General features: G+C 39.8%; 1 protein-coding gene across 2 annotated transcripts; it reads right to left on the bottom strand.

Annotated features, from left to right (window-relative positions):
• Positions 1–326: 326 nt before the first annotated feature.
• Positions 327–14,639, bottom strand: TDRD6 (tudor domain containing 6). 2 transcript variants are annotated; one of them, XM_032299604.1, is made up of 5 exons: positions 8,383–14,639; positions 6,619–6,743; positions 4,902–4,991; positions 1,579–1,642; positions 327–782 (listed from the first exon to the last, which is right to left on the bottom strand). In XM_032299604.1, the coding sequence occupies exons 1-5, from the start codon at positions 14,411–14,413 to the stop codon at positions 739–741; spliced, it is 6,354 nt and encodes a 2,117-aa protein (XP_032155495.1). In that variant the 5' UTR covers positions 14,414–14,639; the 3' UTR covers positions 327–738. The 2 variants fall into 2 exon arrangements, with proteins under 2 accessions (XP_032155495.1, XP_032155496.1); XM_032299605.1 differs by lacking the exon at positions 4,902–4,991.
• Positions 14,640–15,565: the final 926 nt, after the last annotated feature.

Here is a 15,565-nt window from a genome sequence, read left to right as displayed (position 1 = left end):
GACAGGCAAAGCTTCAAAATCAAGACAAAAATTCTGAAGGAGATACCACTAAAACACTATCCTCCTAAGTAATATCAAATAATGTACTTGTCATTAGCCTGTATTTTTTCTATTTTAACTTAAACACTATTTGAAAGGTACCAAAATATTTTTTATTTTTTTGAGACAGAGTCTTGTTCTGTCACCCAGGCTGGAGTGCAGTGGCACAATCTTGGCTCACTGCAATTTGTGTTTCCTAGGTTCAAGTGATTCTCCTGCCTCAGCTTCCCAAGTAGCTGGGATTACAGATGTGCACCACCACACCCAGCTAATTTTTTATAGTTTTGGTAGAGACTGGGTTTCACCATGTTGGTCAGGCTGGTCTCGAACTCCTGACCTCAAGTGATCTGCCCACTTCGGCCTCCCAAAGTGCTGGGATTACAGGCGTGAGCCACCAAGCCTGGCCCAAAACAGTTTTTTGAAATGTAATGTCTTAGTAAACTGTTTAGCAAAATAAATCCTCCTAATGAATTAGAAACATAAAACAATAAAAGGCAAAGGAAAGATCCCAGATTCATATATACAACAGTATCACTATAAATATACTCCACAGTCAACCTGAGACCTATTTTGTTTTCCACCTATCTAAAAGTTTTTGAAAATGACAACTTCTTGTGGTTATATGTTTTCCAATTTCTCAAATACTCTTGGTCTGGGTAAGATGCCACTTGTTCAAGAGCAGCTTCTGACTGGCCACAGCTATAGATCCACAGTTAAATCTCCATCACTTCCAAACCCCTTTTCTAAAACAAAAAAAAAGAAAAACTTCAAACTGAGAAAGAAACATACAAACAAAAGAAATTATTTACATGTGTGTTACAATGACAAATATAATGTTCTTTAAAAGAGGGGGAACAGATGAGTATTCTAATTACTACAGGGCATTATATCTATAGAAATAATGTTTTATTTTCTTCTTAATATTTTAGTTCTCACACTATCTGTACCATCATCAAATCAAGTTTCTCTAAAAAATTATGAAATTGGCTAACTTTATAGTTTGCTAGAATGGTGTTATGAAGGCTGATAACCAATTGGTTCTTTGTCCTTTTTGATTGGTGTGTATTTTCACATGATACTAAAGCTACCATGAGCTGATTTTATTCTCATTGTGCCTCAATTCTAAGAACCACTGCATTATGTATGAACAGGTATGTGCAATACCAAGAACCGGCCAATAATTTGATTCTTACGTAAACTAAAGATTCAGAAATTCCAAGAGATTATTTAACAAAGATCATTTAAATATATGAGCTAATTAACAAAGAAAATTCCTTAAAATACGAATTTATCACATTCATAATTTAACTTTCAAGATTAATTCAATTAACAAATTTCCTATATTTCAAGAAATCCTCATCTTGATTATATATCCTCATAAGTATACTTAAACATTTTTTTTTACCTAAAGTGGTTTTTCTTCCCTACCTCCAAAAAAACTGATAAACCATTTTTGTTTGAGGGTTTCAGCATAACAATATTTTTAAGACTTGGTAATTCCAGGTGGTAAAAGTATTTTGTTTTAAAAACACAAGTTACCTTTCATTGTGGTATCATCCGACGACATGAAGTAAAGATCTTTTCCTACTCTTTGGGATACATCCTAACAAAAGGAACCTTTGAATTACTATTGATTCTTTGTTATAAGTACAAAATAATTAAATCAGAAATGGAACCACAGATAAATGAGAAAATATGTAAACAATAAAATGTATTTCTATCAAAATTATGAAAATCTGATTTTATAATGAAGAATCATGTGAAGTTCGTTTTCTATTCTTCAAATACTCATTTCTCTAGAACATATCCCTGGAGCACTCTACACAGGGAATAAAGTGCCCATTTCCAATTTTTAGCTCCCAAACCCCCAACAACTGTGGTAATTGGTGAAGGAGGGAGGGACATCATTGTTCAAGGGGATGCTACTCAAACACAGTATCCACATAGAGCCACATAGGCTTTATTAAAGGACAATGAAAAGGGAAATATTTCTCCTATATTCCTTTTAATACTAATAGCATCATGTAGGCATGCATTATGTGATACAGAAACTAACAAGATATTCTTATGGTAAAATACAATAACTCATATAAGACACCAAATTTTTTAAAAAAGTAATTAGATTCCTAGATCATAGTGACTTGATGTATCATTAAAAAAAGTCATGCATAATACAGTATTCACTTTGTACGGAAAACTTGCTCATCTGTAGACAAGTATCCTGATTTAAGAGCTTCCTCAAATTTGAGGGAAATATTTAAGTCCCATTAGTAATCAAATAAAAATGTTTAGAGCCTTACTCATAAGTAGTTTCTATATGTCTGCTAAGTGGCTTAGTCAAAGCCAGAGGTAGCTATGTATTTATTTATCTAGATATATTATTTTATGTCTACTTTAAATAGTGCTTTTCTATTTGGCAGGCATAGGGAACTTTATCCAAACTGAATCTTATATGTACGTATGTATGCATTTGGTTGTGGATTCTTCATAACTAATGGATGGAGACAACCCGAATGTAAAAAACATTTTAGTAAATACTGGTGCAAAAAGTGTAGTAGACTGTTATTTTTGACATAAGCAAAAAAGTAACTAACATAAGGTAAAGAGATGTTCAATGATTTTTAATAGTAAAAATTTCAAGTGACCTAAATATCCAATACTGTATGGGAAATGATTTAATACATTATGGCTCACTACTGTCATGCAGCATTATTCAGCTATCAAATGCTGTTTATGGCCTTCTGGCTACAGCCAAGACGGAATAAGCTGACTAAAACCTCTTTCTTTCACTGACTACAATAAAAAATTCTTCTTTTTTTTTTTTTTTTGAAAAATTCTAGATAGAATATAAAAAACTATTCAAAGGCTCCAAAATGAACAGGAACAGGTAGATTGAGAATTTAAGTAAAAACTTTAATAATGACTCACAATAGGAGTGAGTTTCCTTTTCTTTTTTTTACTTCTTTGTCTCCCGATTTCGACCTGAGAGTGGGCCACGTCAAAACTGCCCAAATAGAGTAGACAGTAAAACTCTTGAGAAAAATTTTCCTTTTCTTTTTTTTTGAGATGGAGTCTTGCTCTGTTGCCCAGGATGGAGTGCAGTGGCACAATCGCACAATCTCCACTGACTGAAACCTCTGCCTCCTGGGTTCAAGTGATTCCCCTGCCTCAGCCTCCTGAGTAGCTGGGACTACAGGTGTGCACCACCACTCCCTGCTGATTTTTTTTTTTTTTTTTTTTTTTATATTTTAGTAGAGATAGGGTTTCACCATGTTGGCCAGGATGGTCTCGATCTCCTGACCTCATGATCCGCCTGCCTTGGCCTCTCAAAGTGCTGGGATTACAGGCGTGAGCCACTACGCCCGGCCAAGAAATTTATTTATAGCCAGAGGACTAGGGATAAAGGAACCCTGAATGCTCTTAGAGAGTAAGAAATCCCTTTGGTGTATTGTGGTATTTTTAAATTTTTTTTTATTTTTCTTCTGGCCATGCTCTGAAGGTGGCTAGCCTCAGGGTGACAGCTATGGCAACACAGGTACCTACAAATGTGAGAGATGACCTGTCTCTCTAGCCAGTGGAACCAGAAAAAGAGCTTTGTGTCATCTGGAGAGCAATAGGAGGAGATTGTTTTTGTCCTCTCTTTTCTCTATCTGCTTCACTCTTAAGGCAAGCTCAAACAGAACTGTGTGGTAGAACAGAGGTTGAGAGAAAAATACTGTCTGGCTAGGGGACCAGAAAAAGGGAGACCATTAGAGGCTTGATAGAAGAGGATCCTGGGTGCCAGAAAATGTGGAGGAAATCTTAGAGAGGAAAGGAGTTTAAAATGTTTAACTCCTAATGCTACATATGAACTATAAGTCTCCAGATCGCCCCTGAACTATGCACATGCAGAACAGAGCCAAATAAGTACGGCAAAGTCTTTGACACCTAAGTACTATATAAACCACTGACCAAAGTCCCTGACTACCCTGGGTTGCTTATGTACCAGAAAGACCTGAACAACATAGCAAAGGCTTTGAAAACTAAACTGACAGGAGAATCACCAACTACAGAAGGAGAAAGAGAACATGTGGCATGAATTGAAACCAGCTGACCACCTACTACAACAAAAACTTTTTAACATTCTCCAGATTTTAACAGGACCCAAAGTCTTAGAACATAATATGCAAAACATTCAGGATATAATCCAAAACTATGCAAAATACAAAGAACCAAGGAAAGCTGACAATTTATCTATGGAGAAAAGAAATCAACAGCTGCAAACCCCAAGATGACCAGATATTGAAACTATCAGACGAAGATTGCGAAGTGAGAAGTTCAAGAAGTTCAACAAACCCCAAACAGGATAAACTCAAATGCCCAGCACATCACAATGTCATGGTAAATTGCCCACCATACAGTTTTAAATGAAGAAAAACAGAATATAAAACTATACATAGGATGAAATCTATTGTGTCTAAAATATGTAGATGAAATACTTATATTCCATATAAACAGAAAAATTATAAAAGAAAACCAAACTGGCCAACCGATTTCTCTCTGGATGGGTATACTACAGGTGATTATTACTTTCTCATTTTTAATATCATCATGTTTCCCAGGTTTTCTGTGTCTCATATGTATTTTATAAGACTCATGAACTCTGAAAAATCTTCTAATCAAGGAGTAAAACATTAATAACTAATTTTCTCAAAAGAATACTTGGCATAAAGACCAAAATCATTGATTTTGTTATTCCTGTTTTAAATGTTACAGGATTTTTCTTCTCATTTTTCCAAACACAAGGGCTTTGGAAATAGTTAAATCACCTTTCAAAATGAAGAACAATGCTCTCACTAATTACTATTTATAGAATTCCATACCTTAGGTGGACTCTTATCTAATTTGGGTATGCAATTCCAGACATTCTCAGGGTTCACTATCTCCTCCATACCATTTGAAAAGTTCAAAACCTACAGGAGAAAACATAACATTTTTTTAAGTGTCCAGTTCAAAAAATGAAACTGATTTATGTACCAGAGCAACTGATTTTAAAACTTATTATTATTATTATTATATTTTGAGACAGAGTCTTGCTCTATCGCCCAGGCTGGAGGGCAGCAGCATGATCACAGCTCACTGTGGCCTCGACCTCCTGGGCTCAGGAGATCTGCCCACCTCAGCCTCCTGAGTAACTGGGACTACAGGTGCACATCCACCACACCCAGCTATTTTTTTCTATTTTTGGTGGAGACAGGGTTTTACTATGCTGCCCAGTCTGGTCTCCAACTCCTTGGCTCAAGGAGTTGGCCTCAAGGAGTCCACCTAAGTTGGCCTCCCAAGGGCTGGGATTACAGGCACGAGCCACCACACCTGGCCCTAAAATGAAATACTTTAAAAGACAATTAAAATGATTTTATTGAACTTCAATCTTATGTTTCAAACACCATGCTACTTCAGTTTCCCAAACATATATAGAGTATCTATGACTGGTGATCAAAGATAAAATTTCAACATCAAATAATTCAAAATCTAATGGAGAAAAGACCTCTAAATAGATAATTACAAGAAACTATAGGAGGTACAGACTTTGTAGTAGGGGGTATAGGAATGTAATATGGAAATAAGGCTTTTTTTTTTTTTTTTTTTTTTTTGCGGGGAGCAGGGAAGGTTGAGGACAAGGATAAATTTAGAAAATAATGTCAGTGAACACTCCCTGGTAGAGGCAATGGCTGTAAGTAAATTGGAATTAACCAGTTTGGTAACAGGAGGGAATATGGGTAAAACAGAACTGCATTAGTAAATATATTGTAACAGCAAGCAGATAGTATATGTAAAAGAAGCCAAGCACTTCGATGTCCATTTACTATAAAGTACAAAATATAAAGAATTAGGGCCAAAGAGAGTGTATAAACACTTAACCCTAAAGGACTTCCTAGGCCATGTTAATGAGCTTGACTTTAATGTTCCAGGCCAGTGGCTCTCCAATTTTAATGGAATATGAATGCACATCCTGGAATCCTAATCCCAGAAATTCTGAATCAGCAGGCCAGGCCAAGGCCTAGGAATCTATAATGCAATTTAAAAAATACCCCAGGTAATTCTGGAACAGGTGGTTTTCAAATTACAGAAAAAACAGAATCAACTGGAAGTCTTTAATAAGTTTTACACAAGAATGACGTAGTCAGATTTGCAGTTGCCAAACTTCACCCTGACAGTGTGGACAATCAATTTAAGGAAGACTAGAAGAAGTAAACCAAATAGGTTATTAGAGTAATGCAGTTGTGAAATGACTCAACTAAGGTACTGGCATTAGACATAAAAAGTTCCAACTAAGAGACAAGATGTGTAAAGTGCAGAACTAGGTGACTCACAGAATTTAGAAAGTGTAAGAGAAATCGATGAAAGAGCCTAGGATGATTTCTTGCTAGGATTCTTATATACGGTCATTAAAAATATTTGTGCATTACATCAAATTATCAGGGGGAATAAGCAGGTAAGCATTTGTTCATTCACATTCTCTAGTCTGACAGAGTCTGGTAAAACTTCCTTAACAGTCTGCAAATACATTTGGAGATAAAGTACTTAAACATCACTTACCCTTGTTCCTCCTTCAGCTGTTTCTAAAATCTCACATTTAGACCATGTATTTCCTAGACTTGACCACACAACACATTTAGATCCAACAGTAAAGGCTTTCAGAGGGTAGGTGTTCTGTGGTTGAGCTGCCAAATTGAATTAAGACTCAATGCATATCTCTTAATTCCTTAATGTAACATACACAAGCAAAGTATTTTCCTAATCTGCATTATTTCTATATCATCAATATCATGTAATTAGTACACTGGTATGTCTGTCTCCCTCAATTTTATTTAAAATTCTTCCAGTGCCCCTCCCCATATAATCTGTTACTACCTTCCTAAACCAACCAACCAACCAAACAAAAAATCACCATCATCAGGATGTGAATCTGATTTCTAACATTGAAAATCACTACTAAAATATGGTACTGTTAACACAAGTGGTGTTTTCTGTACTTACAACAGCCATTTACATAGCAAAGCAGCATGTTGCAAGTGAGCATTCTTATCACAGAGTTAATACTATTAATATCTAATGCAAGGGTAATACTTAGATAACTTAAGTGTACCCACAGGATGGAATACAATGCAAAGAAAATATTTTGAAAACACTTTTAAGGGATTAAAATTCAGGATTCAATACTGTATGATAGTATGATCTAAATTGTTTTTAAAACTGCATGTAGTAGACATACACAAGGAGGGTAAATGACAAAAGGAAAATACATTATGGTGTTAACATTGGTCACTTCTTGGTGATTATCATTCTCACTGTTCTATATTTTTCTTATTTTGTACATTGGTTCAAATTTAATAATATAAAAATGCAAATGTATCGCATTCTTTATAAAAAACTAGAGTTACCCATTTAATGTAACAACTCTTAAGTAGCAAAGAAAACAGCAGTAAAAGTCATTTATAAAAAAGTTAATATAATAAATGTTCTCCAAGATTTACTCATGACAACTTTTTTTGATTAATATAGGCTCTCTAAATCTATTTTTTTGTTTGAGGGTTTCTAATGAATTGCAAGATCAATGCATGATACAGTTAAGTCTAAAAGACCCTGTTAAAATAATTTCTACTGTAAATTTATGCCTATAGTAGTGCTTGACAAGGGAATACCAAGTTTTATAAAACTTACCAACACATACCCTCTTGATTATAAATGTGTTTACATTCTAAATGTGATCACCTTTTGGAGACTCACAGATTTTAAGGAGCCAATTTTTAAACACAAAATTAATATTTCAGCATTTCTTCCAGTGTATAGTATTTGGCACTGATTTCACAATATATTTTCCCCAAGTTTAAAATGCGCTTCATAAAATCCAATCTGATTCAATTCCCAGGTTTTTAATTATTCTTACAAAAAATATTTTTTGGAAATCCATATAAGAATCATCCTCTTTCCTTTAAAAGAAATAACAACTTTGGAAAGTAACTATATTAAACTTAAAAGGACACTTTGGGGGGCTGAGGCAGGAGGACTGCTTGAGCCCAGGAGTTCGAGACCAGCCTGGATAACATGATTTACCCCTGTCTCTACAAAAAAATAAAAAAATTACCTGGGTATGGTGGCACATGCCTGTAGTCCCAGCTACCTGGGAGGCTAAGGTGGGAGGACCACTTGAGCCTGGGAGCCAGAGGCTGCAAGTGAGCCAAGATCGCACCACTGCACTCCAGCCTAGGTGACAGAGCAAGATCCTGCCTCAAAAGCAAGAAGAAAAAAAAAAAAAAAAAAAAGGAAAGAAAGAAAAAGAGGGAAAAAAAATTCACATACCTGAGACATGATCTGGTAAATCATTATTGTGCTTGCTTCTATCACTGCTTTCTTCCTCAGAGAAAAAAGGCATCAATGCTGAAATGGCATCCCTGTTTTTATACTCTATAAATTCTTCTTCATATATATTCATTTTAATCTGTGTTTTAGGATCACAATCTGCTCCATGTAGATGCTGCTGGTCATCAAAAGATTCCACACAACTTGACTTTCTCATGTCCTCAGCACACATGGATTCTTGTGCTTTCTGACTAATTCCTAAAGACAAAGAATCCATCTTGTCATCTAAAGGCAGCTGGGCTGTAGGTAGTTCTAGTTCTGGCTGTTTCTCAGCTTCACAGCTGAGAGGAAGCTGCACTGTGAATGGCTCCAGGGTGCCTTCTGTGGCATGGTCTTGGGAGAGTGGCACACTCAGTGGCACGAGACTTAGCTCCTCTTTTTCTTCATCCACCACCAGAGAATTCTGTAACTCAATAGATTCCAGTTCTAAGAATTCTCTTGATTCATCATCAGGAGAAAGTGGCACCTCAAGTGAATTCAGTTCTAGTATCTCCTTTATTTCATTAGCATGTGGCAGTAACGTGTTAAATCCTGTCATTAGGTATTTATCATCAAACTCTGCTTTGTCAATCAGATGGCACTCTACTTCAGCTTCCAGTTCCTCAGCATCAATTTTATTTTTGCAGGGGTTTTCAAAACCTTCACAAATGTTAACAGTTTTAGGGTCGCAGAAGTTACCTGGTTTGGTTTCAGTAATGTTTACATCTTTTTCAGTTCTTTCAGCAAGCTCATCTGTCTGTGGTTCCATATACAATGCTTTATTTTGTACAGCTTTATTACTTAATTTCTTAAGTCCTACATCAAGACAGGAGAACCCAAGAGCCTGCTTTATTTCTGAGCCAGTATTTTCATAGGGAAGAGTACTCTTAGTAATACCAATCTTAGAATATTTCTCCATTTTCTCATTAATACTTTTACCTTTGCTTTTCAAGTTGACAATTGCTAAAGGGATATCACAGACATCCCTTTTGATTTCTAATATTGTTATTTCCAACACATCCTCTGTTATTATTTCATAGAAATAGTCATTTCCCTCTTGAGAGCATATACCTCCTGAAATGTTAAATCCTGAGAGGCAACATGGAAAGGCTTGCATGGGAACCGACAAAAGTTCAGAAGGAATGGCCCAGAGTGCTTTTGGGTCCACACAGTCTTCAATGTTTCCAAAGTCCACAAGCCTGACAGATACAAAATAATCTTCATAAATATTAGTGATAAGTGCCCTATAATAATGTCCATCTTCTCTGTACCTTACTATACAAGGATCTCCAATATGAGGACATGGGATACAATTTCTCCTGTCTACTACCCGTTTTCCAGCAGTCTGTACTTCTACTTCTAAATACTGAAGTTTCTCGGTATCAGCAAACTGACACCAAAAATACTCAGGTCCATCTATCACAGTGGCATAAGCTCTTATCATTTTTGTTTCTGGATTATACCAGTTAAGAAATACTGAAGTGTCAATGTCTAATTTGTTAACAGACTTTGAACTGGCACCTTTAATTACTTGGGTACAAAGTTCTATTTGAGATTTTTCACTGAGAGCATACCTGCTAATCATATCGTCTGCTATGGTCCCGTGTTCATCAGCAAGAATAACTTCCCATCTGTCTCGAAATTTAACAAATTCACATCTTATTACAGCCTCACTGGTCCGCTGGGAAAAGTAATGCATCATTTTCTTAGAATTGTTATTGTCAGGAATCCCAAATCCCTGCAAGGAGCAATGAATACACAATCCTGGCAATACTGCATTAACAAGGTCAAGTCTACCTATTTTGTTAATATGAACCACAGAAACATTGCCATAATCTATAAACTGCACAGACAGAAAGTCATTGGGTTGTTGCTCCTTGATCACAGCACGATACCATAAATTGTCTTCTGGGAAAATAGCACATATCACATCTCCTCGTTGCAAAGGTGGACCTGCATAAGATTTGGGCCTTGTTTTAACACTGTTTAATCTCTCTGAAAGATGATTAATTTCAGATTCGTCTTCTATTAGTTGAACATAAAAGTCTGATAGGTCATTTGCATGAGAAACATACACAGTTGTTTTAAAGCCAGGCATTATAGTTTTCTGTGGGAACTCACAAAATTTCAGAGGAAAATCTTTGTCACATGAATCTCCTATTTTTCTCTCTGAAAGAGTGGCTTCTACTCTTGCTGTTTTCATGGGTGGCTCAGCAGAAATTTCTTTCTTTTCTGTTGACAATGGGAACACTTGACAACTTTTATTTCCCACACTGTCTTGATATTGAGTGACTAACTTTGTTTCCATTAAACTTTGTAAAAGTTTGAGTTCCTTGTATGATGAGTTGATCTTAGGTTTATATGACTCTTCCAACATCTCTTTACTATGTAACTTGTTCTCTGATTGAGTTAAATACTCTGTACATGGCAACTTCATATTCTCATTTTTTTCTGCAAGAGTTTCAGTTGTAGAGAGGAGCAGTTCACTTTCCTTTTTACTATCTTTGTAACTAAGCAGCCCCAACTTCTTATTAATACTAGCACTAATTTGAATATTGTCATCATATAGTTCTATAATTAGTGTTCCATCTGGATCTTTTGCTACAACTAAAGCCTTCAAAGAGTTATCTAAAATAGTCTCCTGAAACCACACCACAACTTCTTCTGGTATATGATCAGGAATATCAGATAATGAACATTTGACAGCTTGCATGGGCAAAAGTAAGACATCATATGCATCATTAGGTATTGGACGCAGATCATCATTTGTTACTACATAAATGTTCCCGAAATCAACAAAGAAGACTTTCTTTGGCTCTTTTTCTATTACTATGCCCCTATACCAGTTTCCATCAGTATACTTGGCAAGGCACAAAGTTCCAGGGTCCAAAGGAGATGTTTTTAAATTCAGCAAAACTTTACTTAATTGTATAATACTACATGACAACTGTTCTAAAATATTTGCATTTCTTGCCAGCTGGCAATAAAATGTCCAAGGGTCATCAACATGCGTTATATACACTAATTCTTCACTTCCAATTTTCATATCATGCGTAGAATAGAAGTAAGAATGTAGCTTAAGAGAGGACTTCAGAGGCTTCTGAAGTTTTACTGGTCTTGCAAGTCTCTTTTCTACCAAGAAATGGCACGCACTGTGAAAGGGTGTTAGCAAATCCACAACGTTAAATAGTTCTTCATCATTAATTGAAGCCAGAGCAAATATTGTACATTTTAATTCTAGATTTGTTTGCCATGCATTATCTACAAATTCATTAAAAGCTTGTATTGCCTTTTCACCCCAAACAAAAGGATTTTGGCCAGTTGGTTGAATTATATTATAAAGACTGCACCTAAAAGCCTGAGCCTTAACCTTGAGAAACTCTTCGCTAATTGAATAAATATTCTGCACAGATACCATTTCTCTGTCCCCATAATCTACAAATATTACATTGACATGCTCCACAGATTGTATCCCACTAATGAGAGCTCTGGACCATTGTCTGTTTACCGTTCGCTTAGCCAAACAAGCACGGGTGGTTCCCTGGTAAGGAGCAGCTGTATTTTTGCAATAGTCCTGAATATTAGACATTAGAGTTTTAAGTGCTTGTATGTTCCTGGTCAGCTGACACCAGAAATAGCCAGGGTTTTCAATATAAGACACTCTGACTTCTACTGTGCTTCCAACTTCCAGCTCTTCTTTACTAGAAGAGCCTGGCTTAATTTCCAAGAAATTCTGTATAACAGGAAAATAAACAGATGCTCTTTTCTGTTTTTCCCGAACAACCAGTTTAGTTGAACCATTTGTCACAACTGTTGTGTCACTCAAAGCTTTTGAAACAGATGTGGTTTTATTCTCTCCCTTGGCTTTCTGTTCTCCTTCTCCTGTCTTGGCAGAAGGTATTTTGTTATTCTCCACAGTAAAATGATTTGAAACGTGCCCTGGGGAGTGGGCATTTACTGGGATATTTTCCCTTGTTTCAAATTCCTGATACTTGGCATATCCAGCTTGGGCAATTACCTTACTAATGTTTTCTTCCCCTGTTCTTGATTCATCAAGAATCTCAATAACATATTGATGATCCTGTTTATCAAGAATATGGATGACTAATTCTTTGTGGAGCACAGTCTTTTTAAAAAAGGAAACTGCCTCTTGGCTCCAAGTTTTTCCTAAAGGCCAAATATCAGCTAGGGTGCACTTCAGAGCCAGTATCGGTAGCTTCCTAAACTGAGGAAGCAGCATCCTTATGTCATACCAGTCCACATTTTCCGAATTGCCTCGGTCAACTAGGAATACATTCACACTCTTGTCATCCAATTTGGTGACTATGGCCCTATAATAGCCATTTTCTTTCCACTTGACACAGCAAAGGTCATCAGGTTCAGGTTTCAAAACTACACCATCCAGCTTACTGGCAGAGGAATAGAAACCACACATTCTCCTCATCAGCTTACTGAAGGTGACGTTGTGTTTCCTCAACCTAATCCAGAACTCAGAAGGATTTTTAACAAACTCTACCTGCGCATCATAGAAGGTATTCATCTTTAACTTGATAGATCTTAAGGCTGGGAGTGAAATCTCTTCATCTACTTCTTCAGCAGGAGACTGAGACTGAGGAGATGTTTCTGTTTCCTCTTCCTCTGTTCCCTGGCTCTGAAGGACTCGGTCAGCCAAGCAACACGACTGTATTCCGAACACACGGTTCAGATTAATCCCATCTTCTCCATACAGGGTGACATAATATACATGCTCAAAGGAGCAATAAAATTCAATCTTTGCATTCACTGCCTGGCCCAATATCAGTGCCTTCAGGTCACCGACCTGTGACCGAGACCAGCCTCTCCCACTGTCCCAGAGTCCATACAAAGCACAAGGGTAAGTCACCACTGGCATTCGAAAATATTCAGGCAGCAAGTACCGAAGGCTGCTGCAACTCACTAACTCCTTCCTTCCATAGTCCACGTGAAGCACCTGAGCACAGCGCTGAGGCCGAAAAGTCTCAAGCAAGAGCGCTCTATACCAATGTCCATCCAGGCCACAGGATGCACACGGAGAGCCCGGCTTGTCTGGGCTCTCCTCCCTCTCCTCCCAGGTGACGCTAGTAGAGTTCTCATCCCCTGTCCCGGTGGAACCCCGGTATACCTGGGCCATGCCCTCAGAGAGGCAATGGATCTCCTGTGAGAGGCTGCGGAGCTGGCAGTGAATGCGGTGGGGATGGCACACTTGGGTTACGACCACGGGCTCCGTCACGCCGAGCTGCAGCTGGGGATAGAAGTAATCCAGGCCAGGCTGTTTTTGCTTGGGCGGGATTCGCGAGAGAACCGGAACCCCGGGGCCCACGCTAGCAGAGGCAGCTGAGAGATAGCGCTCCAGCAGCAAGCGGAAGAGGCTGTCGGGTACCCTCCGAGCCAGGCCCAACTCCCCCATCTGTTGGAACACCTCTGGCACCTCCAGGAGGACCAGGCGATGGAGCAGCAGCACGTCCAGGACGCACCCGTGCACCTCCTTGCCCTGAAGGTTGCTCAGGAAGTCCAGGGCGTCGGCGGGCCAGTGCTGCGGTTCGCCAGCGCCCGCGCCGCAGCCTGCCGGCACCAGGCCCGCCAGCACGCAGCCCAGCACCTCCGAGGGCAAGTGGAAGAACTCGCTGCGCCCCGGCGCCAGCGAGCCTGCGCCGGCAGTGATGGTGCGGCCCTCGTCCAGCAGGAAGACGCGGCTCTCCTGCGCCTGCCGGCTGACCACGCGACAACGGTGCCACAAAAGCCCCACCTGCACCAGGCACAGCTCGCCGGGCGACGCCGAGGCGCTGCCTAGCGCCCACTGGCCGCGCGTGGCCGCCGCCTCCTGGATCTCCCGGCTCAGCCGCAGGTACTCGCCCCGCCGCTCGCCCACCAGTCCCCACAGCTGCACCGGGATCACGTCGGGATGCACGTCCACGAAAGACACCCGCAGGGCCAGCGAGGCCCCGGGCGCCGGCAGCCCAGGCGTCGAGCACATCTTGACCGCCCCCACTTCCGGAAAGTCAGAGCCGCGAAATCCTCCGCGCCGCCGGAAGGTGAGTCCCAGCCAAATTAGGCTCAAAGGACCCAGGGGACGGGAAGGACGCCCGGCGAGGCGCCTCCTCGGCAATGCTCCTGTCGAGGTGCCTCCGGCACTCGCGCCGGCTGACTGGTAAGACACGGTGGTCCCACCAACCGCCGGAAGTTGCGCCGCCCGGCACGCATTTACTGCGCGCGGCGCCGCCATTTCCGGCCGCGGGGAGTGGTCGGGCCGAGTGGAGGCCTGGGGTTGGCCTGACGCCTTAGGGCCCGAGGGACTTGGAGAGACATTCAGGAAGCCCTGAGGTGGGAGGTTTGGGACACAACCTGAGTCTGCGCAGAGCGCCTTCTACTCTGGAGGCCACTTGTGACGGCCTGGCACAGGGCTGTGGTGAGGACCGATTAGAGAGGGATTTCCTTTTTCGTCCTCCCAACTACCAGGGATTGAGCACTGAGGGTCAGGCACGATGCTAGCCAGTGGCGTCCCGGCAAGAAACCAGATCGAGAAACGCAGAAGCCAAAGGCACATTCCTAAGCGTTAAGGCCCGAACCCTCAGAGGGCCCTGGACCCTGCAGGGCACGTGTGCTCCTGTGGCTCAGTGTGTCCGTGGACAAGCAGGTGCTCAGCCTCTATTTTTTAACCGTTTTATCATCTGAATTGATAGAGTTATGAGGTTAAAATAATGTATGAAAGTATATAGCGACTAGTACATATTTCCTTTCCCACACTTAGCTGATATGGGTTCCTTTGCTGTTTAACTCTGGCATCCAAATTTGGAGGGCATTTTTCATTTACTCACGGAGCTAGCACAGAACTGGATTCGTAAAAGGAGGCCAGGAGGAATGGAATCAACATTCCTTCAAGCCCCTGCTGTATCTAAAAAATCTTACCAGGATAACCCTTTGAGGCCTCCATTTGTTAAATGTCCATACCGCTATTTGGAATGAAAAAATGCAGGCAAACTTTGAGAAGTTTCCAGGATATGTCTACATTAGATTTTTGTTCATTTGCAAAGTTAGGAACATCACTGGAAGCTTCTAACGGTTCACCTGGACTTTTCCTTTCACTCCATGTTTCGAAATGTCATTAAATACAGTAAGGCAGTGCTTA

This window comes from Sapajus apella, unplaced genomic scaffold (assembly GCF_009761245.1).
Source record: "Sapajus apella isolate SASKATOON/1434 unplaced genomic scaffold, GSC_monkey_1.0 scaffold41, whole genome shotgun sequence".
NCBI lineage: Eukaryota > Metazoa > Chordata > Mammalia > Primates > Cebidae > Sapajus > Sapajus apella.
Note: the sequence above shows the minus strand (reverse complement) of the source record. Positions and strands in the feature narration are given on the sequence as shown.